General features: G+C 41.4%; 1 protein-coding gene and 1 long non-coding RNA gene across 2 annotated transcripts; one reads left to right on the plus strand and one right to left on the minus strand.

The window, feature by feature from the left end:
* Positions 1-887: 887 nt before the first annotated feature.
* LOC140255540 (uncharacterized) lies at positions 888-3,246 on the minus strand. The gene is made up of 3 exons (XR_011904494.1): positions 3,166-3,246; positions 2,024-2,159; positions 888-959 (listed from the first exon to the last, which is right to left on the minus strand). It is a non-coding gene; the product is annotated as an uncharacterized lncRNA (long non-coding RNA).
* ALG6 (ALG6 alpha-1,3-glucosyltransferase) lies at positions 3,189-23,491 on the plus strand. The gene is made up of 15 exons (XM_072343245.1): positions 3,189-3,382; positions 4,880-4,991; positions 8,269-8,353; positions 11,179-11,268; positions 12,130-12,218; positions 14,208-14,290; positions 14,970-15,034; positions 17,250-17,435; positions 17,928-18,063; positions 20,111-20,196; positions 20,765-20,849; positions 21,950-22,020; positions 22,359-22,427; positions 22,569-22,767; positions 23,037-23,491. The coding sequence occupies exons 1-15, from the start codon at positions 3,296-3,298 to the stop codon at positions 23,232-23,234; spliced, it is 1,641 nt and encodes a 546-aa protein (XP_072199346.1). The 5' UTR covers positions 3,189-3,295; the 3' UTR covers positions 23,235-23,491.
* The last annotated feature ends 1,435 nt before the right edge of the window (positions 23,492-24,926 follow it).

The following is a 24,926-nucleotide window of genomic DNA, read 5'->3' on the forward strand; positions in this document are numbered from 1 at the left end:
GGCTTAAGGTTTACGGGTGCAGGGCATTAAAAAGTAAATAAATCAATAAAAATCGGGCAAAACCTCTTTTGTGGTTATTTAAAAAAATGTCTCTTTGTTGCAGGGGGATATTCCAGAGCGGGGATCTCCCACTCGGGGAAAACGCGCCCTAAGGACGAGGGGTATTTCCTCCTTCCTTTGGGTCCGCGGCAATGGGACGGTGCGGGGAAGGGGTGCGGAAGATGCGCGTTGGGAACGAGCGGCCGCGGAGCGCGGATCGCTGGGGGACATCGCGAGTCCCGGGATCAGAGCGAAGCGTTCCCGGCCCTAAACACGAAGCGTTCCGGTCTTCAAAGATGCAGAGCAGAGGTGTGACGCCCGCGGAAAGAGCGCGCGGCAGTGAGTGTTCAGTGCAGCAGGTAGGGATGGACTCAGCGCGTCTCCCGGACTGAGCTGGGAGCAGAATCCGCAGCCATAACATGCACCTAACAGCCTATTTAATAGTGGCGAGGTGCTTAGAAGCGCCATCTCCATGCTAATCTCTCTTTTTTATTTTTTATTTTTTATTTATTTTTTAATTTTTTTTTTTTTTTTTTTTTACCCTAAATTGGAAACGAAAAATAGGTCAGGAAGGTAGAACCTTTCCTTTCCATTGAAAATGTGGCATTTCCGCTATTTTAATAACTAAGACAACTTCGGTAATGAGGGATTCGGTAATGCCGGATTCGATAAGCAGCGAGGCAGGGCTCGGTAAGCGAGCCGAGGACGTACGACTTTACTAGGATCGCAAAACATGAGCGCTCTTGAGCTGGAGGCTGTATGAGATCCCCGCTTCCCCGGGGCAAAGTGCCAACGGCCCGAAGACAGAAAGCTAACAGCCGAATGCCATCGCCGTCCTCTCTCGGGTCCGGGTATCGCGTGGGCATCGGGGAACAATCAAATCTCAGCCTCTCTCTGCCGACTCTGTTGAGGTGCTGGCGCTTAGAAGGCGAATAATAATAACATCAGTCTTCCCGCAGGTTGGGCTGGTGTTTGCAAGCGTGTTTCCTCCTGCTCTTGCTAGGGAAGCTGGATGGGCGAGGATCGGGGCTCCGCGGCGGAGCTGGGAACAACTTCTCGCAGCCGCGGACCGTCCGTCCGTCCGTCCGTCCCTGCTCCCGCCGGCCCTGCGAGCGGCTTTCTCGTTATTCCGACCGCGTTTCGCCCCGGATTTCTGGGAGAGCCGGCAGGAATTTGCCTTCCCCGCGTTCGGCTTTCCACCACCCGAAGGGATGGCACCAAGAGCCCGGCAAACTTGCTGGAGCCTTCCGAGAGCGCCAAGGGTTAAGGAAAGCCGTTTATCTGCTCATTATCGGTTTCTTTTTACTACTGAGAACCGAACCCGAGCTCCGTTCGTATCAATGTGTCCTTAATGCCTTTTCCAGTCATTGATCTGGTCAAAGTCACCGCAGAAATACTAGTGACAGAGACTCAATTCCAGACAACGTGAGCAATGCAAGTATTTAGAAGGCATTCAATAAAAACCTTTTCCCGGAGAGCGAACGATTTCACCTTGCAACAAAGAGCGCTCGGCTAATTGAAATAATGCACTCGGATGTGCGGCCGGGCTGGGAGCCGGCGGGGGAGGGGCTGCTCGGTGCGGGGCCGGGGGAGCCCAGGGGGGAGCCGGAGGGGGGCGAGGAGACGCAGCCCGGCATCCCAATCCGAACCGCCGTGAGGAGAGCTGCAGGGCCGAGCGACCGCCGCTCGTAGCGGGAAGCATCTGCTCCCTTCCCTGCCTTCTTCTCACCTTCTTTGTAATCGATTCGATGTTGGGATTATGTTTATTTTACGAATCTATCAGCCCCCAGACGCCCCTTAGGATCTGATTCATCTCCCGCGCTAGGCTTAATTCAGCAGCTGCCCGCAGATAGATGTGAAAAAAACCCCCACCATGTAATGAATGTAATCTATCGTTTTCACGAGGTTTATGGCTCCAGACGCACGTCAGGACACACTGCTGTGTGCACCTGTGTAAGGTCACCAGCTCCCTGTCCCCTCGTACCTGCCTGTTTGGGGTGGCATCCAGTTGCTGCGGATGCTGCACTTGCTGCAGGTGGGAGCAGCACTGCCACCTCCACGTCAGCTGTGCTCTGTTTGCAAACAGGTCTATGGAAATGTGCCTTACTGCACTGGAGAACCTGCAAAGGGAAACAGCCGTCTCTGGTGGTACTCAGTACTAAACGCATCTATTTTAATAACAAATATATTTAAACACAAGTCTGTATTGTTGGTGCATTTTGGGAAGAGCCCATACATGCTTTAAAATAATAGGAGGATTGTATCTTTGTGGCATATTGTTACTTTAGCATTTATTCTGCAACACGAGATGAGATCTTCATGATCACACACTCCCACCTTTCAGTGGTCAGAATGAAACCTGTGATGAAATGGTTTCAGTGGGTTGGGTTTGTGCTTTACATGTTGGTTAGCCATTAAGAGGTTGGGCGGTTGGAATTGCTGTAGATTTCTTCAGACTGTTCTGTTCTATTTCCCCATCCCTGCAGGCATTCAAGGCCAGGCTGGATGTGGCTCTGGGCAACCAACTGGTGGTTGGCGACCCTGCACATAGCAGGGGGTTGGAACTGGATGAGCATTGTAGTCCTTTTCAACCCAGATCATCCTATGATTCTATTCTATGATTCTATTCTACACTATTCCACTCTATTCTATCCTATCTTCTATTTTATTCCACTCTATTCTGTTTTATTTCTACTCCATCCCATCCCAGCCCCTTCCAGCCTTTTCGCCTTTGGATCCCAGTCCAAGGAGAGCATCGCTGCCAACTGACCGGCAAGGTTTGCCCACGAGCACCACAGCACGTGCTCTTATTTACAGAAATAACCCATTTCCAATTCAATTACACACCCTGCCCTCAAAGAGGTGCCATAAGGGGGAACTCTGAGCGACAGACTGTACTTCCTAATAGTGGTAAGGGATGTAGGAGGCCGATGTGGGCCTATTCATGCTGAGTATGCTGAGTACGCTCTCTGCCAAGGCCCTAATGAGGATCACGGAGCCCACAGCAGGCCGCTTCTCAGCTCCTGTCACCACACATGGCCTCTGACAGACGCTTCCCAGAGCTCCGGTGCCGTGAAGCACAAACCCTCCTTCTGTAAAGAGAAATAATAACGATAATAATAATACTTTTTCAGCAATCCCCGTCTCCGAACACCGCCGCCTCTCTGCACCCGCAGACCGGCCCCTCACGGCCCTACTCCCGCCGCCACAGGGCCAACACCGCGGCCCGAACTGCGCAGGCGCGAGGTTTAAGCGCATGCGCACAGCGCCGCGCCGCCTTATGGCCTGGCGGAGGCCGGAAGCGTTTTCGAACGCGGAAGCGCGCGCGTGGCCGTTGTGTCCAGTAAGGCGGGAAGGGGGGAGGTGCGCTGCTCACCTCAGGGCGGGACGGGACGGGACGGGACGGGACGGGACGGTCTGCGGGGTCAGTTGGGTCTGCGGGGTCAGCGCTGCCATCCGGCTGAGCCGTGCGGCAGCAGCTCTCCAGTTGAAAGGCCGTCAGTGACCGCCCGTTGTGCCGCGGGTGCTGCTTGTCCCGATGGGGGGGATTTTTTGTGCCTAGAGGTGCTGTCTGGCTCCATTGGCCCTCAGGTGCTGCAGAAGCCGGAGCTGAGGCCGCCTCCTGGAAGCCTCCCTGGGCGCTGAGCTCCGCGGGCTACCAGCGGTTAAAGAGCCCTGCTTTGCCACCCAATAAAAGCACGCTGTTGGCTCCTTGAGGTATGGGATAATTATTGAAGAGGAAAAGGGGGCAGGGGAGGCTATTATAAGGAGCGTTGTTGCTGGCCGAGGGTGAAACGGTCACGGGGTCAGCAGCGTTTCGTGTTGAGATCAATGTGCCTGTGCTGCTGCTGCAAGGTGTAACAAAGAACGCACAAAGATCAGCGTTCACTTTCCAGCCTATAGATGGGGATCTGCTGCTGTCACGGATCTACATCGTTCAAAGAACTTTATTTCCCCTCGGTGCTGGGGGGGGTCCCAGCTTTCCACAAGCGATAGGGATGGATTTAATTTGATCCGAATTGCCGGGGCGCATCTTGTCATGTTGCTTTTCTGTTGCTGAGGCAGCCCGGTGGTGCTTTTTTCTAGCGTTGTCAACTCTATTGCACTCGTTGGAGCTGTCTGCTGCTGCCTCATTTGCAAGGAGAGGCCCTGGCAGCTGCACCCAGTTGTCCTCTGCTCTGCAGTGCCTTGCTGACAGGCGGGGATGATGCTGCTGCTGGTTGCTCTTACTTGGTTCCCAAGGCTGATGCGTGTGGCAGAATCAGTTTCTTACTGTTACATGTAGTTGGTGTTTGTCTAATTTTGGATTAACTTTAAGCCAGCAGAGAGTCTTTTACTAGATCTCCATTTTCCATAACTCAGTTATGCTGGTTTTACTCCAGAAATTAAGTGACGTTAACTTAATACCATATATTCACTGCTTCAAGCTGTGTGCTTGTTACCAACATTTAGTCCTCTTTTTCCCTTACCTTATTGATCTAGAAATGTATATACATTTAAAGGCACTTTTCCTCCTTCAGGCACAAGTTCATGAGCTACTCAAGGCACTTAACAACTTTCTGTTGTCACAGGTGAAACGTGTTTTGTGTGTATAACAAATTGTGCAGAACTTGCTAGGGGAAGCTTAATTGTATACATGTATGTGCAGAATAGATTTAGTCTGATAGCTGAGTTCTTTGAAGCCATTTGAAGTCTTTTACTTTCTTTTTGCTGTTGTTTTTATGTAGTTTGTCAGATTCCTGGCCAGCTTCTAGCTCAGAATGAGGAGGACTTGTCAATAGTGCCATTAAATGGCTAAGGAACAAACTGTAGCATTATTTTTGTGTTTGTTTTTTTCCAGGTACCTTCCGGCTTGTTACAAAGACCAGCTATGGAGAAGTGGAGCTTAATGACAATTACTGTTTTACTGGCACTTACTGTACGCTGGGCTGTATCTCTTGGTTCTTATTCAGGTAATTCTTGCTCACGGTCTGTAAAACAACCACTTGAAGGTGAATTATGGAGCTTGTGATACATTAAAATAAACTTGCATATAAAGTCATAGGTAGGAAGCAGTGTGCTACTTCAAGTATTGTTGTGCCTTAGGGTTTATGTCCGGAAGGCTGGTATAATACCTTGACTGCTTTAGTAAAAATAAGCACAGTGATAAATATCCCAGCCAAATGGGTTGGGTGCAGGGAGGGTCACTAATGCTTTGGGAGCAGCAAAAGAATGGCTGGCTGTCCACTCCTATGCCTCTGTCACTCCTGTAATTGCAGTGTATTACTGCGGTCTAGCCATAAATTTGTTTAATCTTGTCCTTTAAGTTCTAGAACAGATATAACTTTAACTTATACTTAGATAAATCTGTGCTGGTGATAATGAAGATGGTATGAAGGTGACATGAAGTGAGCGATTACCTCGTGTCCCATAGCTATACTTACTTAAGGTTGTTTACAACGTGAACTAGAGCTATATTCTTTTAATAGATGAGTATTTCTCCTCCCCATCTTGTAATGCTTGCAAAGAGCTAGCAAGTTTTTTCGAACCTCTCAGTGGCATTCCAACATTTAGTGTGCATGTGCACAAAGATTGCTCTCTGTGGGTTTTTATTTTTAAATGCCTCGTTACGTTCAGTCCCCATCAGCTAAAAGAATCACAAGCTCAGTCAAATTTGACTCTATTTTGCTGTTAAGGCAATTGGGAACGTCATCCCCCGAGCTGTTCAGTAAGATTCTAGTGAGCTTTGAGCTGGTAACTCCTGAATTTTATTTACATGAAGGGATCTGCTTGAAGATAAGCTGCATGTGTGTCTTCTTACGTAGTTATTTTTCATTTGCTTTCTGAAAATGCCCTCACAGAAGTTCTGTAGGTAACGGGGGCTCTCTTCTGCTCATCCGTGTGCAGACTCGATCTCTGTATTGCTGAGTGACAGTGAATTTCAGTTGTGCTGCCCATACTTACATTACTAACTAGATTCTTCTAAGTTGAAAAGAATTACAAACCAATCCAGATACTCACAGTCTTAAAATGGCTGAATTGAAAAGCATGTTTTTCTCTATTTTTCGTGTGTCTGTAGGAAAACACTTATTTCATACAGAGCAACCATATAACTTCTTTAGGAATAGGAAAATCCGAATCCAGTCCAATCCAGTAAATTGTCAAAGCACATGTTTAACTTTTAATGTTGTCTGGGGTGAAAAAATTAATCTGAATGTTAGAGCTGTCAAATACATAAGTACGGTAGAATTCCTCCCTCCCATCACCCTGCTTTGATTTCCTTCTTGTGTAGTAAACCTTGAATTACTGGGACAAGAAAGAAGTCGGGCAGGATGATGTCTAAACTGACTTTGTCCCTTTTTACTTTCTGTCACTGAGTGCAATATCATTGAGGAAGGATTAGAAACACTCATTGTTCTCAGAGGCAGGCTCTGGTCGAAGTGCTGATTCAGCATACTCAGAACGCACGCATCGCATGGATGACCAGATGGAAGGAGGCTCATTCTGCCCTAATTTACTGGGTAGTGTTGGATTGTGCTATCATTTCCATTCTGCTGCTGCTTGCTATTTAGCATAGTTTTGGATCTCTTGTTAGAATTAGGGTCACACAATGGAGATAAAACATATAACTGCTTCCAGGTTTTGAGGGGTTACTAATTATGATGGATTAGAATAGCCGCTCTTATATAATTACTGAGAAAAACTAAGCTTTGTGTAGCTGAGTTTTTCATGTCATTACAAAGTTACAAGCTAGGTACTTGTGTTGAAAGGCAGCATCAGACCTTTAACAATTTGCTTTCTGTTAATAATAGAACAGACTGAGACCACTGTAAATTGAAAGCATTTCACTTCATCATTCTGAAATGAATTTCTTTCTACATATATATTTTCTTGGAGAAGGGAAATTGTTTGTGTATGTGTGCTACATAGACTGTAAAATCTGGCTAACACATTTTTTCTATTTCAGGAATGCTCTGACAGGTTCTTCATTTCAGTAGATTTTAGCTCCAGAAATGACACTGATAAGGCTCCTATTTGTCAGTGAGCTCACTTATTCAACTGAAAGCTTCCTGACTGTCATATAGTGGAGATAATCTGTTCTCTCTCCCACTCAGGAGTAAGTTAGTGGAGATCTACTCTTTCTGCTACTCAGAAATAAATAGAAGATATCTGAGCTTGTGTGGATCTCGCAAACTTATATTGTGGGGAAATACTATATATAGTTTTCCTATATTTTAAAGAGTCTTACATTTCTGTCTGTTTAGTGTCGATATTTTAATGGAGGTACAATCAGTTCAGTTTCTGTTCTCAGTAAGCAGAGGTTAATAGAAGTGAATAAACGGTGTTACAAGATGCTTAACATTCTGCCATTACCAGAGTTAGGCTTACGTTAAGAAGTGGTTGTTGAGTGGGCAGCTGAAGTATTTGCTCACATAAAGCTTTTTTCCATGGGAATAAAGCTCTTGATTTCCTGAGAGATTTATGTGTGCGTGTGTGAAAAGTATCCTTTAACATAATTTGCTTTGCAAATTGCTATCTAGCAATCACTCATCTGAAAAATGTGAGAGAAAATTCCTGTAAACCAAAACGGAACAGTTATTATTTAGAAGTTTTATATGGGGAAAAAATATTCTAAACCAGTTCCGTGCACTGATCTAGTAAGTGGCTTGTGTTAACTATTAAGAATCACGAGGTAAGGAACAGTAGATGTAATTTTCTTGGTAGCATCACAAACAAGGTGACAGAGGAACTGGGGGCTTTTGGCAGGTGCTGCTTCTAAGTGAATTTAAAAATAAGGCTGGTTGTTAATTCCAAAAGCAATGAACGGCAAGGTACCATGGTGTGGCTGAAGCCTTGTCTATGGTTATTTACTGAGGAAGTGTAGTTGGTACAAAATAGGTGTAAGATGTCTGCTGGGTGTGTTTTCTTATTGCAGAGGAAGTGCCACGTTTCTCATCTGTACTTGGTAATAATTTTTTTTGTCAGATGAGGAAGCTGTTCTTCATGCTGGGTTATCTTGATAAATGCTCATCACAGATATATCCAGTCAGCCAAAAGAATGCGTGAAGCTTTTTTTGGTAATTGTTGGACTGTGGAACAGATGAGGTATCTCTTTTCTTCTCAAATGAAATAGAAGAAGGGAGAATAAAATTAGTATTATAAGAATATGCGAATACAGTTTGCTTTTCTTCCAGATGTGTATAAACAAAATAAATTCATAAATACTGTAATCTTTTATTTATTTTTTAGGTGCGGGAAAGCCACCTATGTATGGAGACTATGAAGCTCAGAGACACTGGCAAGAAGTTACTTACAATTTACCCATCAGGCAGTGGTACGTAGTGCTGTTATGTTATAGTTCAGGTTGCCAAGGGGGTAAATGGAATGAAAGTTTGTTTTACACCTCACTTAAATATACCTTCATCTGAGATGTTGGATGTATCTTTTGCTGTTCTCAGAACTATTCTAAAAGTGCTTTTCTAGTGGCATAATATCACCTGGTGCTTAGATTTAAATACTGTTTTCTTCACAAAATAAGCATGCTAAAATGTGGAAGTTTGCCTTGCTAGGTATTAGCTTTCTGGATGATATTCTGACTGGTGATACTCACTGCTGTGAAGCTCCAACTTTGTTTTGAACTGAATACTACAGAACAGAAGCTTAATTCAACTCTATTTCTGTAAATATACAGGGACAATCCTAAAACCTTGTTTCTGTATGGAACTTTGCACATGACTCTGGGATTCAGAATGTGGAGTCTATATTATCGTTTTATTTTACTCTTTCTGGGACGCCTAAACCTCTCGTTATGCCAGAGCTGGGATAATGGAGAGCTGATGTAATAATAGAGTTGGCAGCTTTGATCTGCTCTGCAGGCAGAACTGCATGTACTCGAAGTTGAGAGTTATGGCAGTCGTTATTTCTGGGCGTTCCCAGGGCTCAGATGGGGCTGTGTTGCAGGCTGGGATTAGCCTATGGCCTGCCACTTGGGCATCTCCGCCTTGTTGTATTAGGTCTTTGTTCTATTTAGAACAGAAGTTTTTCAGATTGGGACTGCTTTGGAAATGGAAATCTCTGAAGTGGTACTTTGTCTTGGGAGTTTGCAAAAAGACATTTCAGCTGACACTCAAGGGATTGCTCTGTAGAAGCAAGCTGAGCTTTCTTTCCCTTCCTGTATTACAGGAATGCACAGTATCAAGAGACACTGTACTCCGGTACATTGAGGAAATAAATGTTCAGATTTGAAGCTGAGATTTGAATCACTTCTCGTATTATTTGCTCAGTATTTAGGAAAGCTGTCTGTGCAGTAAGCATGTCATGTATGTTTATTTAAGTAAGCAGAGCAGTTCTCTTATGAGAACGCAGTCCTATCAGATTTTTAGATCTCCTGATTTATTTATTTTTTCCACAGAATTTGTCACTATTACAGGCCTGCACAGGTGAAATAGCTGCATATTCCATGTGTGTTTCTCAAGAAACATTTTTCTTAAATGCCAGAGTAAGAATTTAAATAGCTTTCTATTTTCAAATCTTCTCATTATGTATTAAAAGCTACATAAAAAAACATCCTTTCTTATTAAAAAGTCTTATACTGCTAATTAAGTCTATAAAGGATTTTTTTTTGTTTGCTTTTCTCAAGTGTCACTGGCTTTCTGTTGGAACGATGAGTTTACAGAAGGTAAAATTACACAAGCAGCATGCGACTGAACCAGAAAGCTTTCCACCAAGTGGCAGACTGCTAAAATCAGTATGAAGAATCAGAACTGCTTTGGCGTGAGCAATATTGAACGGTAGAATAAGAAGTGGAGATGCAGCTCAAAGAAATATGACTTATCATGAGTTCATAAGATATTTCAGACAGCTCATAAGGAATTCAAGAAACATCATTTACAATAATAAATGTCAAAAATTTTCTGTGTTTGAAGGGGGAAACTGGAAAATGCAAGAGCTTGCCCCTTGGCAGTTAGAATAGACTAGTTAAGTCTTCCTTGCCGTAAGGTATGAAGGATCTGATGCCTTATTTTTGTAACTTCTATTTTTCTTGGATAAAGCCCTCTGTTCCTCACGTGGAGGTGACTTAATTCTAGCTGCTGTCAGCCTTCCATAGAAATGCTGGCATGAGGGAGTTATAAACAGAGAAATCCTTTTTCTTTGTGTCTCTCACATCTTCCTTCTGAGTTTTCCTCTGAGGTGGAAACAGGTAAAGTGGTTGTGGCTGATAAAACTGATTGGGATTCGTGACTTGTTGGCTGTTCAGGAGGCGTTACTCTGTTTACTTGGTTTGCTTTCTAAAACTTTCCTAGCTTCCTGACTCATATGTTCCCGCTGATGGACATGCCACACTAAACCTGGTGCGGCACACTTTCTTCCACATCTATGCTGTCGTTTCTATGGAATAGCTTGATATTGCCTTTTTTACTTCTGCTGAGTTGTTTTAGGCTTTTTCAGAGTGTTAGTATGTTGAGCAGAAGCAGTTCTCAGCTTTGTAAATTACGCTGTTCAGGAGTGGCAGGTCAATTCTAACTATTCAGAAATGGTTGTTGCATATTAAATGTGCTATCCAAGTCCAGGGGAAAAAAAGGGGAATCTGGGACTATTATAAGGAAAATAATAAGTAAGTTGCCATTCATTTGGAATCTCCACTTAAATGCATTGTTTCTATTTCCTTTTTGGTAAACTGACCGCTGTCTTCTGGGATAATCAATGTGCATGAGAAGTGTAGGTCCTGTTTGTAGATGGAGATGTGGATATACATAACATTCCACATAAATATCTAGAACTGTAGATACTGATTTTGTGCAGGCTTTGTCTTAATCTCCGGATGTCAAGTGCAATTCATGTAAAGGATTTTTTTCCCCTTCAGGTAAGGAAGCTCCAGCAGTTGTTTGGTTGAATTTTAGGTCTCCTGTTTTGCAAACACAAAAGAGTATATTCTGAATTGCTTTTGTTATGTTGCTTGAGATTTTTAGTGTGTGTGTAAAGTAAAGCAGACAAAAGGAAATTATAACAACATCTGTGAATTTTGAGGGCATTGATTAAAAATAATAACGGGTTTAATATTCAGTCTTCTCCTTGGGTGAAAGCAAAGCTGGAAATGTGGATTCTTTTTATATATGTGCATGTATATATTTATGTACGTAGGATTTTTTTTTTCCATAGGTACTTCAATACAAGCGATAACAACTTGCTGTACTGGGGTCTGGATTATCCACCTCTTACTGCCTATCACAGCTTTCTGTGTGCTTATGTGTAAGTATATTATTACAAGTATTTACTAGAGTGGAGAATGCAAAACACTGATTTCCCTTTTTTCCCTCATCCCTGAGGAGTGAGGAGCAGAGAGCTGTCAAACTGTTGAGATGGAAAGTACTGTTTGCTACTTTAAAGCCGGGGAAATAAATAAAATGGGTATCCCTGTTGTTTGAAGCTAATACTGCTATTTTTGTCTCTTAATTATTGTAAGAGGAGCTGAAGGGTTATGTTATTTTGCTAGGCTCTGAAATTTTATCAGATTTTGATATGACTTGGATTTTAGTCTTTCCCTGTAAGCTGTTGCTGGATCAGTGATGCACAGAAAAAAGAACATTGTAGGATTTGAGCGCGTTGCATGGGAAAACTCTTCTATCGAGAGCCTGAGTGACATTTGATGACTGGATATCATGTAAATAGAATTCTGTTGTTGGAATACTTTTTCCACAAGAGCTTTACTGCCATTGGAATGATACTTATGGAATAAGAATGTAGGTTAAAGTGCACAGGCACAGTTATGTGGGGCATCTATGTGAACTGTAAATGGTTTATATTTAATACTTAAGCATGAAAGGTATTTACAATTGTTTTTTTAAAAGTCAGTGGAACTAGACTGGAGGTAGTTAGCTTGTCCTAATAAATAGTGTATTCCTTTTTTTTAAATAGCTGAATTCTATAGTTTATGCAGATGTAGTGGTGACAAAAACCTTTCATTGATCACTATTGCTTTTTGAAATATTTCTTCTCATTCATCTTAATACTTGGAATATGCTCCTGTGCATGTCATCTTTATTACAGAAAGGAGTGTAAAGGGAAATGAGAACTGTCTACATTTTGATGTGTCTGTACTTTGTTTTACAGTGCAAAGTTAATAAATCCTGATTGGATTGCTCTCCACACATCTCGGGGGTATGAGAGTCAGTCACATAAGTTATTTATGCGTACAACAGGTAGGAAAATGATATTTCCTTGGGTTGTAGGATGATCACACTGGTCTGGCTTACTAATTTAGCACGCTTAATTTCATGCATCTGTTTTCACCAGTTGCTCAGTTATTTGACTTGGGTGGATTTGCTGGAAGATCTTTATTGTGAGCTTTTACACCTTACCTGGCAGCGGGAGCTATTTGATATTTTAAAGAAGTCACTTTTTTTTTAATGGTTGCTACTTCTTGGAAACAAAGCTGTGTTAATATAAAGTGAAAATATATTTTGTACTTCTATACTGTCACTTTCATGCAGTCGCTTTTCTGACCATTTGATTCTTTCAAACTGCTCTGACAAAGATAAGGGTAGAACAAGTGCAGAAGAAGAATGTAAATAGCTGAATTAATTGGCTCATTCAATAAGACAACAAACAGTGCGTCCAGTGAACTTTTGTTCTCAGAGCAATGACAGATGCCAAATTATCTTGTTACTGGTTTCTACCATTTAAAACGTGTCCTTTGCTTCGTGGAACAATATTGTTCCACAAAATGCTTTCTGACTACAGTGGCAGAATTTGCTGTTCATCAATAGCTTTTCTGTACTTCATGAACCTCTCAGTCTGGTCTCTAATAATCGATTGAATTGAAACAAAAAAATCTCTAAAACTTAATTATCCTTGAAATGGTCTGTATTAATTCTGAAATCAACTCACTTGATAAACCCCTGATACATCTAGGAGTACTCATTAAACACTTCTTAAACAACAGCCATTAAAATAATGCATGAAATGTTCAGTGTCAGCTGTTCATGTTATACCTTTATATGAAGTGTCAGGGTATTTGTTTTGCTAATGCCTTGGGTATATTTGTTTAATCATGGCTTAAACCTACAAAATTATTATTACTCCGAATAACTGATGTCTTTATAAACATTTTCTTCCAAAGCCTGTGATGAAAAGGGCGAAGTATGTTTCTCCTCTTGGAATAATTGCACATTTTCTGAAATCTGCTTATAGAAATAATGTAAGCTTAAGCTCTTAAGGCAACAATCAAGAAGAATTCAGCTGCTGGTAATCCTAGGCAGATGAACCTGCTGGTCCTTGTCTTACTGACTCTCTTACAGCTACTTGCTATAGGCAGATTATGAAAACCAAGGAACTAATTTAGTATATTTGGCCACATCTGTAGTAGTTAACACAAAAATAAGTTGGACATTTTTTATAATCTAAAGCCTGGTACATATATTTATTGCTTTGAACTATATATTCTGACACCCCCCCCCAAAAAAAAAAAAAAAAAAAAAAGCTTCATTGGATCTAGTTGTAGTTGATTTCTTTTGAGAATTAAGAATGCCTTCTCTCATTTTGGCATGTGAGGAACTAGAGTGTGCCCCGTTATTGACTGAGGCTGTGCCAGAAGTCGGGACAGCTGAACACGTGGAAGCAGCAGCCTTTGGGCATCAGAAATGTTAGTGTTAGGAACATTAACAAGGTCAAATTATCTAGACCAATTTCTTTTTGTCCTTTAAAGTGTAATGACTCTGCTTATTAAAATACTCAAAAGTTCTTCATTAGAACATTTATTTATTTTTATATTTTTCCACTGCCTTACGTAAGACATTTGGACATTGTTAGATATAGTGTAACTGCCAAACTTGAGCTATCCTTAAAACAACGGAACAAACTGTAATACAACATGAGATGGTGGAAAGGCAAATCCATCTGAAACTATAACTGCCTGCCTCTTGAGCTTCAGTTGACTTGAGTGACTGATGTGGAGTTTTCACCTTAAGATACTGCTGCAAAGCCCACGTTCAGAGATAGTCAACAAGTCTGACTCCAACATTGTGTAGTTATCTGAATTTTTACGCAGGGTGCAAACAAGATGTGGAACATTAGAAGGTTTAAACTAAGCAGTAAAATATTCACAACCCAGATGAAAATAGGCAGTGTAAATTGTATTAAGATGAGTTTTGTGGGAGGATTCTAATGTGAGTTTCGTCTTTATTTTTCAGTGTTTGTTGCTGATTTGCTGATTTATATTCCTGCAGTTATTTTATATTGTTGCTCCTTAAAGGAAACATCTCCTAAAAAGAAGGCAAGTATCTGATGTTTGTGTAATTAAAAAATGAAAACAGTAAAGTCCATGCATTTAAAATGATAGAAATTAAACACGGTGAGAGTTAATTAGTGTACAGAGCACTGGTGTCAATTCACATAAAACCAATGGCAATCCGTGTATCTCCTATTGGCAACTTTTCAGTAAAAAAAGAAAAAGCCATTAATTAATTTCACAGCAATTATTTCAGTGTCTTCAATGGCAAAAATAAGATGCAGTGAGGTTTAGTAGCTGTGAGCTGCTGAATTGTATTTCTTTCTGAATGTATTACTTGATTGGCAGAAACAAGATTTGAGCTGCGATGTTTGAACTGCTGTGCTTTGCACCCTCCTTGTGGCAGAGCCAATATTTTTCTGGAATAAAAAGTCTTCCCATTTTTGGAGTTGTTTTGAGGTTTAAGATGGGTGTGAGTGATTTCTGAGCTGGTTGGCAAAGAGCGGGCTGGGCTTCATTCAGTGTTTTCTTATTTATGGAAATTCTTTATCCATTTTTATTCCTCAAAATATTACTGTCAGAAAATAAATTGCAGAGGAAGATTCCTGCATCTAGGATGCACCATGAAGGGGCAAATTTATCTATTGGACTTGTAGTATAAATTTTTTTATGTCTAATTCTTAAGCTTTTTTTTTTTTCTTTCTTTTTCCATCTTCCTGTTCAGGTCTCCAGTGCTCTCTGTATACTTCTTTATCCAGGCCTCATTCTTATTGACCACGGGCACTTCCAGTATCCTTTTTTTTTTTTGCAGTGAAATGAAAGGAGTTTCCATTTACAAAGTAACACTGTTCTTTCGGTAATTGTCTTTTGCTGGGAGGGAGGCAGATGACTTCATCTGACACGCCTCTGCCTACCCCAAAGCAGACCTGGTAGAGAAAACCGTATGTCTGGAATATATTGGAGATGAAGAGTTGCTACTGGGACAAATCAATCCAAACATGAATAGTGTTCTTTCTGTGCCTCAAGCTTGTATTTCTGTCAGTCACTTTATTGCTGAAAATGTCAATGGTAGTATGAGTGAAAAGAATAATGGCTTGTGCTCCTGTGATTTGTTTGGAAAAGGAATCACCTGAGATCTTTGATAGCAGAAGAGCATGTTGAGCACAGTGCTGTAAAATGTTCATTTCTATAAAACGTACTGTTCCATCCTTGTCTTTGCAATTACTCAAGATTGGATTTGCTTTGTTTAATGCCTAGCCATTTAGGAGTTAGGCATCTGAGCTATGGCACTGGAGCTAATTACTTGGTGTTGGTGGTAGACACCCCCACAGGTGGGTCTTCTTAATGAGGTTTCTGTTCTTACATTGCTTTACCCATCAGAAAGTAAATGTTGTTAGCTGGCTATTCCAGGCTGTGCTGCTTGCAATCCTGCAGGTGATAAATATGGGCACTGAAGTACTTTAAGGGACATGAAATCTCAACATCTGCTAAACCAAGTTTTGATAATCCAATAATTTACTGAATTGTATTTTTCTTCCAAGATCCTGCATGATGAGCTTGGATGGAAATGCATCTTAGAAAGAAACCGTGGCAGAAAACAAACAAAAATCTTATTACTGTTAGGTAGTTGAGTTACAGTTAAGGAATTCTGAAATTCTGTTTTTGATCTGACCTAAAGATATGGATCATCTTTAAAGATACATCACGTGCAGCCAGGAATAGGAATAGGATGCAGCTCTTCTTAGATGAGAGAAGCTGGTAAAACAGTAGAAGGCCCAGGGTTTCTTTTCTGATGTATAAGAGATATAAAAAAAAGATGGCAACCTGCTGGCAGTTTTTGTGTCTGTGTGTGTGTGCGTGTCTGTTAATATCCCTAAGTTCACCTAGGGAATATTTGGCTTTCAAATACATAAATACATAATACAATACAATACAATAATTGAACCTTAATCACAATGGAATGCTGGAATAGGTTGTCAGTAGAAGCTGTGGGATCTGCAGCACGAAGTACCTTAAGAAAAGATTCAGCAAACGTGATGTCAGTAATGGCATAGGTAGAGCAGAGTGATGGTCTCCTGTGGTCTCTTCCAGCCCAATGACTATGTGAATAACTTTACTATTTGTCACCAGCTCCCAGGAAGTCAATAGGTTTACTTAACCTTAACTGCTGCTGCACATCCCTTAAAGATCACAGCTGTTGGTTTAACAGTTTGTCAGTGTGAAATCTCAAATATTTGTGGTGATTTTGGGTGGGAAATTTGAGTGGATTGAAAACAATTTAGATGATCTGAATGTCTTGTCACAGCTACTTGTACTGCTAAAGGGAAAACAAAATAGGGAATACAAGCATATCTGATAGTTTCTGCCATGGTGTAATAGTAAGGGTATGAGACAAAGCTGATTTTTTTTCTTGTACTTTAATTGTAACTGTAGCTTTCAGTCTTCAGCTGAGTTTGGGAACCTGCCTTCAAAATCCAGAGAATGTAACTGCTTTTAGTAAAGGTGCACGTAACATTATCACACACACACAAAACCCAGTAGTCCTGTAGGTAAGGAATACACAGTTTACACACCAGCACTTGAATGTTCTTTAAATATATTATTTGTGAGAGGAGAGGCTCATCGAAGCTTTAATTATGGAAATACCATAGAAAAAACGTTTATTCTGATGCATCTTACTTTTGCATTTTGTTACTAGTTTAGCTCAAAGCTTGGTTGACTGACAGTATGTCATGTGTATAATTAACGTACAGGCAGTATTTATTCTCATTTTTTTGCCCATGTAATCTTTGAGTTAAGTCTTAGAAATAAATAAACCTTTTAAAAAGGGCTTTAAATAGAAGTCAAAGTGTTCCTGTGAAGAAAATAGTCACAACTGACAATGTGGTTTCTAAAACTTGGGAGAACTTACTTTGTGTGCAATTTTACACTTGTCCCTCAGGGCACTCATTAGTAATTTCCAGTACTAAAATGTGCATCTTGTCCTTAACATAAAAAAAAACATATACAACTCAGTGAGCCTTGGATTTGCCTTGTGGGGTGTACTTTGCTTGTCTTATGACTGGGACCTTCTGGGGTCAGTAGCATTTTGCTTGGCCTTAAATTATAAGCAAATGGAGCTGTACCACTCTCTGCCCTTTTTTTGCTATTTACTTGGAAAATGTTTCAAGAAAGGACTGAAAGGAAAGGGGTAAGTGGCTTCAAAGCATTTGATTTTGGTTAAGAATTTACTCAGGCAGCCTGGCACTGAAAATTCTCTATGTTCTCATTTCTGAATTAATTTCTAGTGGAAGATACTTTGTAATGTATTCCTCTCCTGCAAAACAAGCGTTTCTTGTTGAAATCTACATTAAGTGTTTCCACGTGAAGATAGCAAAATCTGTTAAGCTGTCTCTCCTCAGGACTCTGCCTTCTGTCTGCTAGATTAAATGTGGGCTATGATGGGCAACCCGATGGACAACCAGATTAGATGGACAGCAGTAGCTCTCCGCTTCTCATGGAGTTGTTCTTGCTAATCTGGGGATGATGAACTTTTCCTGTGGTACTGGTGACTCTTCTTGTTCAGGCTGGTTACCTTCAGTTCTCTTTTTAAAAAAAGACTTAACTTATAAAGTAAGAACTGACTTTTGTTAGGAGTAGCTGTTTTGATCTTCTCTAATGTAAACTTTTCTCTTTATTGCAGGTTACTGTTGTTAATTAAATTAGCAGGGATAGTGGTGGCTTCCTTTGCTGTCTGCTGGCTCCCATTCTGTACCGATGTGGAACAAATCATGCAAGTGCTCAGAAGACTCTTTCCCATTGACCGAGGCTTGTTTGAGGCATGCATGTTTTCTTCTCCCCCACCCTGCTGCAAATGTTCTGTATTCTTAGATCCCTTGAGAAACCTTCATCGTGACCTTTAGGGATTTCATGTGGGAGACACACCACAGAACTCGTAATTTGAGATGGCTTCTTCAGCAGTCATTTCTTGCCAGTTATTTAATCCAGTATTTAACCCCAGCTCAGCTGGCATCTTCCAGGATATTATACGAGTAGACAACATTTATCCCATCATCAAACTCATACTTCAATCCATACATTTTTCCATTGAGATAGATTCCATAGTAATTGACAGTGTCAGAAGATCTAACCTGAAATGTCAGCAGATTCAGCCTCTTTGATTCTGCTCAGCATTTTTTTTTTTACAGAAATTAAAAACAAAAACCCAAACCAACTATTTTGAGTGCAGTGTAGGTGTTCCTTTGTAACCTGACTTGTCCTTTTAGTGCAAGTTTCCTCAATTTTTTTCCCAGAAGTTTTAGATCTGTTCTTTTCCTTTCCCCAGGCTGTTAATGCTTGCATACTGCACAGTGCTGAGTGCTGCAGCCTTAATCCAGTAAAGCAGTGACTTGTTTACAGGAGTATCAGTGGTACAAAAATGGTGCTGCTTTTCAGAGTAACGGGGAGTTGTTGGTGCTTTGCTTAACATGGCACAAAAGTTACCGTTATATTTGCAAAAGTGAGTTCTCAACTTCAGGTTGAACCCAGGAAATGAAGCTCTGGATTTTGATTGTGTTGATGTCACAGGGATTTAAGCAAGCACACATTGGGCTCATCTTGAATTTTCTTTTAATCTTCTTTAGGTATAAATAATAGCACAACTGTCTCTTTATTTTTTTTTTCCTTGAGCAGTTAATGCTGCTGTACTGCAGGCAGCATTTTATTTAGGTGACAGCATTCTTGGAGTATATTCTCTGGTTTCTTGTTGTTGTTTAATAAACAAGTGCACAAAAGACCTCCTCAATCCCCTGAAAAACAACGACCCTATTCCTTGGGAGTTATGTAAAATCTGTAAATGAGTAGGTTTGGTCACCACACATTTTTTTATGCAGTTCAAAGTTTAAAAATGATATTTGTAAGTGACAATAATCAGAGTCTGAAAAAGCTTAAGGATTTTAGTCTAATATTAGCCCAGATATTTTCTGAGTTGATGAGGGGACTGACCTGCTGGATGCTAATCTAGATAAAATGAGAAATTGTCCACGTAAGCAATGTACAGTAAATTTATACTGGGGTGCGTGTAACAGGTTCTTTGAATTGGTTCCCATTTACAGAAGCGGTAACAAATGCTGATGGTTGTAAAATCAGATTGGCTATTAAGTAGGCGTCCTGTGTGTTTGCTGGTGCTGCCAGACCCTCTGTTCACTTGTAATCCTCAGCAGATTTGAAGCACATACTCTGTATTGCTGGTGAGCATATGAGGAAGGTGGCTCAGTTGTTGGTGCTAGTAGCCTTCTTGCTGTTATGCCTACACAGCTGTGTTTCAAGCAGCTGTTTAGGGATGAGTTTCATGAGCATGATAGCTGTAGTTACAAATTTAATTTTGAAAGTGATCCTAGCACAACTGCTAATGTCTTTAGACTTCTTGATTTATTGGTGGTTAACTCTGTCATTGCTAGCGAGCAGTAAGCACAGCTAAATACGTTCAGGTATGTAATGAAATGTGACAGTGTACAGAATCTCTTCACATTTGGGAAAGGATCTGTATACCCCGTTGTTTAGTTAGAGTCTTTTTAGGGGCAGGTGATTTTTGAGCTTTATGAAGTGTGTCTCGTGATTAAAGTCGGAGGCTCTCGGGCTGGAGAACTATTTTGCATTAGAACATGATTCCGCCGGGCTTTTTGAAACTTTCTGTATTGGACTGAAAATGGGAATCGTTGAGTTACACCTCACATTAGGATATATGCTCACAAGTGTCTTTTGGCACCATTCATGGTTTAAAAAAATTAATCTCCCCCTTTCCCCAGGTTCTCTTTCTATCTCTGCCACAGGTTTTAGTGGCACAATTGATGACTCACTGCTTGTTTGTTTGTTTCTCTTCCCCAGGATAAAGTAGCAAACTTTTGGTGCAGCCTAAGTGTCCTTATAAAGATAAAGGATGTGGCATCATCTCAGACTCAACTCAAGCTCAGGTAATGCATGGCTGAGGTGCTTTAGGTGCATTTCATCTGCAGGGTTTTTTGCACAATCAGTAATTTTTTCAATGAATTATCAGAAGTGGTGTTTAAATTTTTAAGCTAATGTTTTCTTTGTGTATTTCTTCCAAGTGATGAATGTCTCCCCAGGTGCTGTTAGGAAAACTTAACGACTGCAGAACTTCCTGCTTTTCTATATAGTGATTTTTTTAGCTTCTTGAATGGCTAAGGCTGAATTAAAATCTGCGTGCTGTTCTCTTTGAAGAATAATTACAACTTTTAATGCTCTCTGAAGTTGGAGTTGTTCTTCAGATAAGTGAACAGCTTGAGTTGAGATTTACAGCATCTGAAATCCTGGTGGAAACGATTCCTTTTACTAAAACACTTCAATTGGTGAAGACCATTCAGTGCTGTCTGCCTGTATCTGTTTTCCTGAGCGATTTTTTTTATTTCTGAAAATTACTGTTAATTTCCTAAGGTGCACAGAGATTTCAGAACCGATTACGTGATACAACTGAAGTAGTTACTCATATATTCAAACCAGTTTTCTTGCAAAATCCCTTAGTTTTGCTGTGACCTTCCTGAGCCTGCTTCCTACTTGTATCAAGCTAACTGTCCAGCCATCCCTACGAGGATTTAAATTAGCACTGGTAAGTGCATGTCTTTAATTGCTCCTTGTTTGCTGTCTGCCCCTGGCTGCTGGTGTGTGACCAACATTTCTACACAGAGTTGCCACGATGTGCAACACTGCGTGCTGTTCAGTGCTGTGCTGGTTCTGCTGGAAAGATCCTTTTAAAAGCCTGTTGCTGTCAGGGATGGCCAGGACGGTCTGATGGGTCTTTTACATCAGACTTAAAATCTTAGCTTCAGTTTTTAAGGAGTTTAATGTTGTATTTTTATTATTTACCTCTGAAGAAGCCCTACACAAAAGAGCTTCTTATGGAGTTGATGTTTTTTTCCTTTCTTGTGCTTGTTTTCCTTAATGGATTGGCTGCAGAAGTCTATGGAAAGACTCATGATGAGCACTGTAAGCTCATTGAAAAGAAAATTAGGCTATTTTCCCAAATGTTTGTGTTTGTTCAGTCTCCTCGTTTCCTTGAATTTGTCGGCATTTGTGTTACTGTCGCGTAAGTACAAAATCATTGCCTCGAAATCCCAATTTTGTGGAGCTGATGCTGAATCTTGAGTCATAAGGTAGTTTTCCATTATTAATTTTGTGTAAGTGCTGTTGGAGCATTTACCACAACACTGTCTAAAGCCAACTCTTAGGCTTCCACAGAATTGCTGTGCATCTTCCCGCGTGTTTCTATTTGGTTGGGGAAAAACAAACCCTATGTTGAAAACAGTTTGGGGGTATTGGCTGTTTGTGATACTGTGCACAAGTGATGTTCACAAGTGATGTTCACAAGCTGGGCTGTTCCTGCTGTGAGATCTGCCAACAGGGATGTGTAGCCATGTGTTCACATGGTGGGGAGACTTGTCAGTAGGTCTCACTGAGCGTGGGGGTTCTTTGCATGAAGTGTTTTCTGGGTAAGCTTTCTAACAGTGCTTTGGGGTGGGTTTTTGTAGGTACAGGAGGTTACAGAAGCAGCTCTGTGTACTTGTGAATTGTGCGGGAGTAAATGTAGCAGTTAATTAGAAAAATCAGCTCATTTAGCTCATATTCCTACAGTCTATGGCAGCAGAACCTAAAGCAGCGCTTTGTGCTGCAGTCACAGATGTTAATGTACCTCTGATTTCCTTTTCTCAGATTAGTTCTGCATTGTCATTTTTCCTGTTCTCCTTTCAAGTACATGAAAAATCTATTCTCCTGGCGTCAGTGTAAGTAAATTATCTTTCAGTATGTTTATTCTGATTTTCCTCATCTTATTACTTACTGCATGCTACTTTCTTTCTTATAAATATAACTGATGTTAAATACACACTTGCTTTTCTGAGTAACTTGTAAATGAAAATATATGAATACAACAGTGCTGGTCTTTCCTGCTGTAAGCTCAGTAGCTGAGCCCTGCTGCAGGTGTTTGTGCTGGGCAGAACACTCTGTGTAAGACTTGCAGGAGCAGCCAGGCAGTGGATGCAGTGCTTCATGTGCTGCTGCCTCTGGGCCTTCCTCAGCATGTCTGTGTTTGTGTATCTCCTTTTTATTTTTTTCTTTTTAGGCCAGTCTGCTTAATCATGAATGAAATCCCTTTTATGGCCACCTGGTTTCTACTTGTATCAACTTTCAGGTGAGTCAGACACTCGATGTCATTTTTAGTGTTCTTCCCTGATCCTATTAAATACCAGTGTGTTCTTTTCTACCCTTTTCTTACCCTTTGTGGAAGATACCTCAGTGTGCACTCACTGCTGTGATCGTTGTCTTCTGACAGTATGTTGCCTCTTCTTCTGAAAGACGGCCTGCTGCTGGCCTACGTGGTGACAACGCTGGCGTTCCTGTCAGCCTGCGTGGCTTCCTTTGCAATATTTGAGAAGACCTCAGCAAAGGACCTGCAGCTGAAGCCGTTCTCCCTGGCCCTGCGGGGCTACGTCTCCTGGTTGAAGCTGTTTCCCAAGATGGTCAGGAATCTGGTGAGTAACTGGAATTCCTACAGCTCTCACTTAAAGCTCTTTGTGGTACTGAAATATTTGCATGGAGCCACGTTATGTCCGTAACTAAACAAAGCATCCTGCAGGGAACCCTGTGTTGTGTTGGGGTAGAGGTATGCTATGTTCTATTTTTCCCGTGTTGTCATCTGTGTGTGGACTGAAGAATACAGAGCGCCCAAGTGATGAAAGTATCAGCTTATTCATGTGAGGTGTTGAATCAATACTAGCTAATGCATCATTGTGTCTTACAGTTCCTTCTATCTGTAACCCTGATGGGCGTCCTGTCTGTGATGAGTGCTGCTGTGCATCCTCCACAGAGGTTCCCGGATTTATTCCCCGTATCAGTGTCCAGTATTTCTTGCTTACATTTTTTGTTCTTTTGGGTGTATTTTAATGTAATCCTACACTGGGACTCAACAAATAGCAAGAATCTGAAGAAAATCAGTTAACCTGTGAAGATTGTGGACTGACCTATGAAAGGACAGTGGTTTTAGTGAGCGGTGTCTGACGTTGCAGGGTAACTTGTTTATGATGTCATGCAGTTCCTGTAAGCTAATGGCAATTGGGAAATGTGTTACACATTTAGCTATGAAGTGCTCAAAGACCGTTCTGAAGGCATATTTTGAGGAATGCTTGGAAGTGAAAGTTGGTGTGTTTTCTTCAGAACTGTAGAACTTGTTGTTGCCTAATAAAGGACCAAATTTTGAATGAATGCTAAAATCCCCTGGCTGTATTAGCAAAACAGCAGACTGCTCTGTTGGCATTAAGTTCACACGTTTTGCAGTGTAGAAGGCACAAGTAAGTCCAAGTAGTGTGGGTGAGTGGTAATTGCTGACTGCTAACTGTAAGTTGTTCTGCTGGATCGTTCTGTAACACCAACTGCCCTGTGGATGCACACGTGGTTCTCCCGTGTAGAGTGCTGCAGATCATCCAGGCTGCTGCTTCAAGCTGTGCATCAGCGTGGGGTGTTCCTGCTGCTGTGATCTGAGCAGAACGGCTGATTCTTCATCTGACAGCAGGTATTTAAAACAAAAGAAAACAAGAATGGTGGTGGTAACTCTTAATGTGTAAGATTTGAGCAGCCTGGCAGAAAAGTTTAGCTGTACTAAGGGAACATTCTTGTCAACTGCTAGTGCAGTTGGTGATTATTTCAAACATCCCCCTAAGATAACGCTGCCATTTCCATAGGCCCTGCTGACAGCTGTGTTTCCACACTGACACACGATTTACTGTTTGGTTCCTCCTCAGAACTGGACAGTTGGCAAGCTACTGGCTTAAGTATTTAAGTTAACTTAAGTATTTAAGTTGATTCTCTGTAATCCTGGGGCAGAGAAAGGGAAGAGCAGAGGTGGAGATGCTGTCTAAATCCTTGTTCTCTCGCTCTCATTGCAGTTAACAGAGCTTCTGTCTGACCTTGTTTTAAAACAAACAACCAACCCCAAACCCACACACGTTTCAGTGTTAACAGAGCTGTTAGCTTCTAGTAGAAGTGAATGTTGTTCTGCTTAGCTTAAGTCTCGTAGCCAGCCCTCTGCATAAGTATCACTTTGGCACTGCACATCCTTGTTTAAGACTCCTGCCCTGACTTCCCTGCTCCCTGCACATACCAAACTGTCACTGACATTAGCACATTCTGGAGCTCCCTCTGCAGCAACAGTTCAGTGTGTGTGAATCAGCTGTTCCGTGTGCTTCCAACTGTGTGAGTTATGAACACTGTCAATGAAGTGTCTCCAAGCTGACTATTTCTTCCGTTTTTCCAGCTTTATTTGTTGTGGAAAAAATAATCCGTGCCAACATTTGACCCAGGGTGGCTAAGACAAAAGGCATTCCTGAATAGTAATTAGAACTTGAGAGGGGGGCACTGCAGCTTATCTTATTTCTTTACCTACGCTGTCATAGTTTGCTGGAAAGCACCAAAACTGAAATGTTTTCAAAGCACGTAGAATGTTTCTGAGGGAGTGTCCCCAGTGTGGCACACCAGCGCTCTGCCACAATCCCTCCTTTCTTTTAGGGCATGTAGGCTGAGTGGGCACTGATGTGTATCGGGATGCGTAAATAGGAACCTTTGTCTCCAGAGCTGAAGCACGGAGTGGTGAGAGGCTGCTGAAGCTTCAGGCACTTTGAAGACCTTTCTGTTTCCA

This window comes from Excalfactoria chinensis, chromosome 8 (assembly GCF_039878825.1).
Source record: "Excalfactoria chinensis isolate bCotChi1 chromosome 8, bCotChi1.hap2, whole genome shotgun sequence".
NCBI classification, from domain to species: domain Eukaryota; kingdom Metazoa; phylum Chordata; class Aves; order Galliformes; family Phasianidae; genus Excalfactoria; species Excalfactoria chinensis.

What these genes read in the sequence shown, in the direction of transcription:
- ALG6 (XM_072343245.1), top strand. Translation starts at nt 3,296, where the DNA reads ATGCGCACAGCGCCGCGCCGCCTTATGGCCTGGCGGAGGCCGGAAGCG. An exon ending in ATTGACCACGGGCACTTCCA is followed by an intron (nt 15,035 to 17,249) that starts GTATCCTTTTTT and finishes AAAAAAAAACAT; the next exon opens with ATACAACTCAGTGAGCCTTG. An exon ending in CCAAGATGGTCAGGAATCTG is followed by an intron (nt 22,768 to 23,036) that starts GTGAGTAACTGG and finishes TGTGTCTTACAG; the next exon opens with TTCCTTCTATCTGTAACCCT.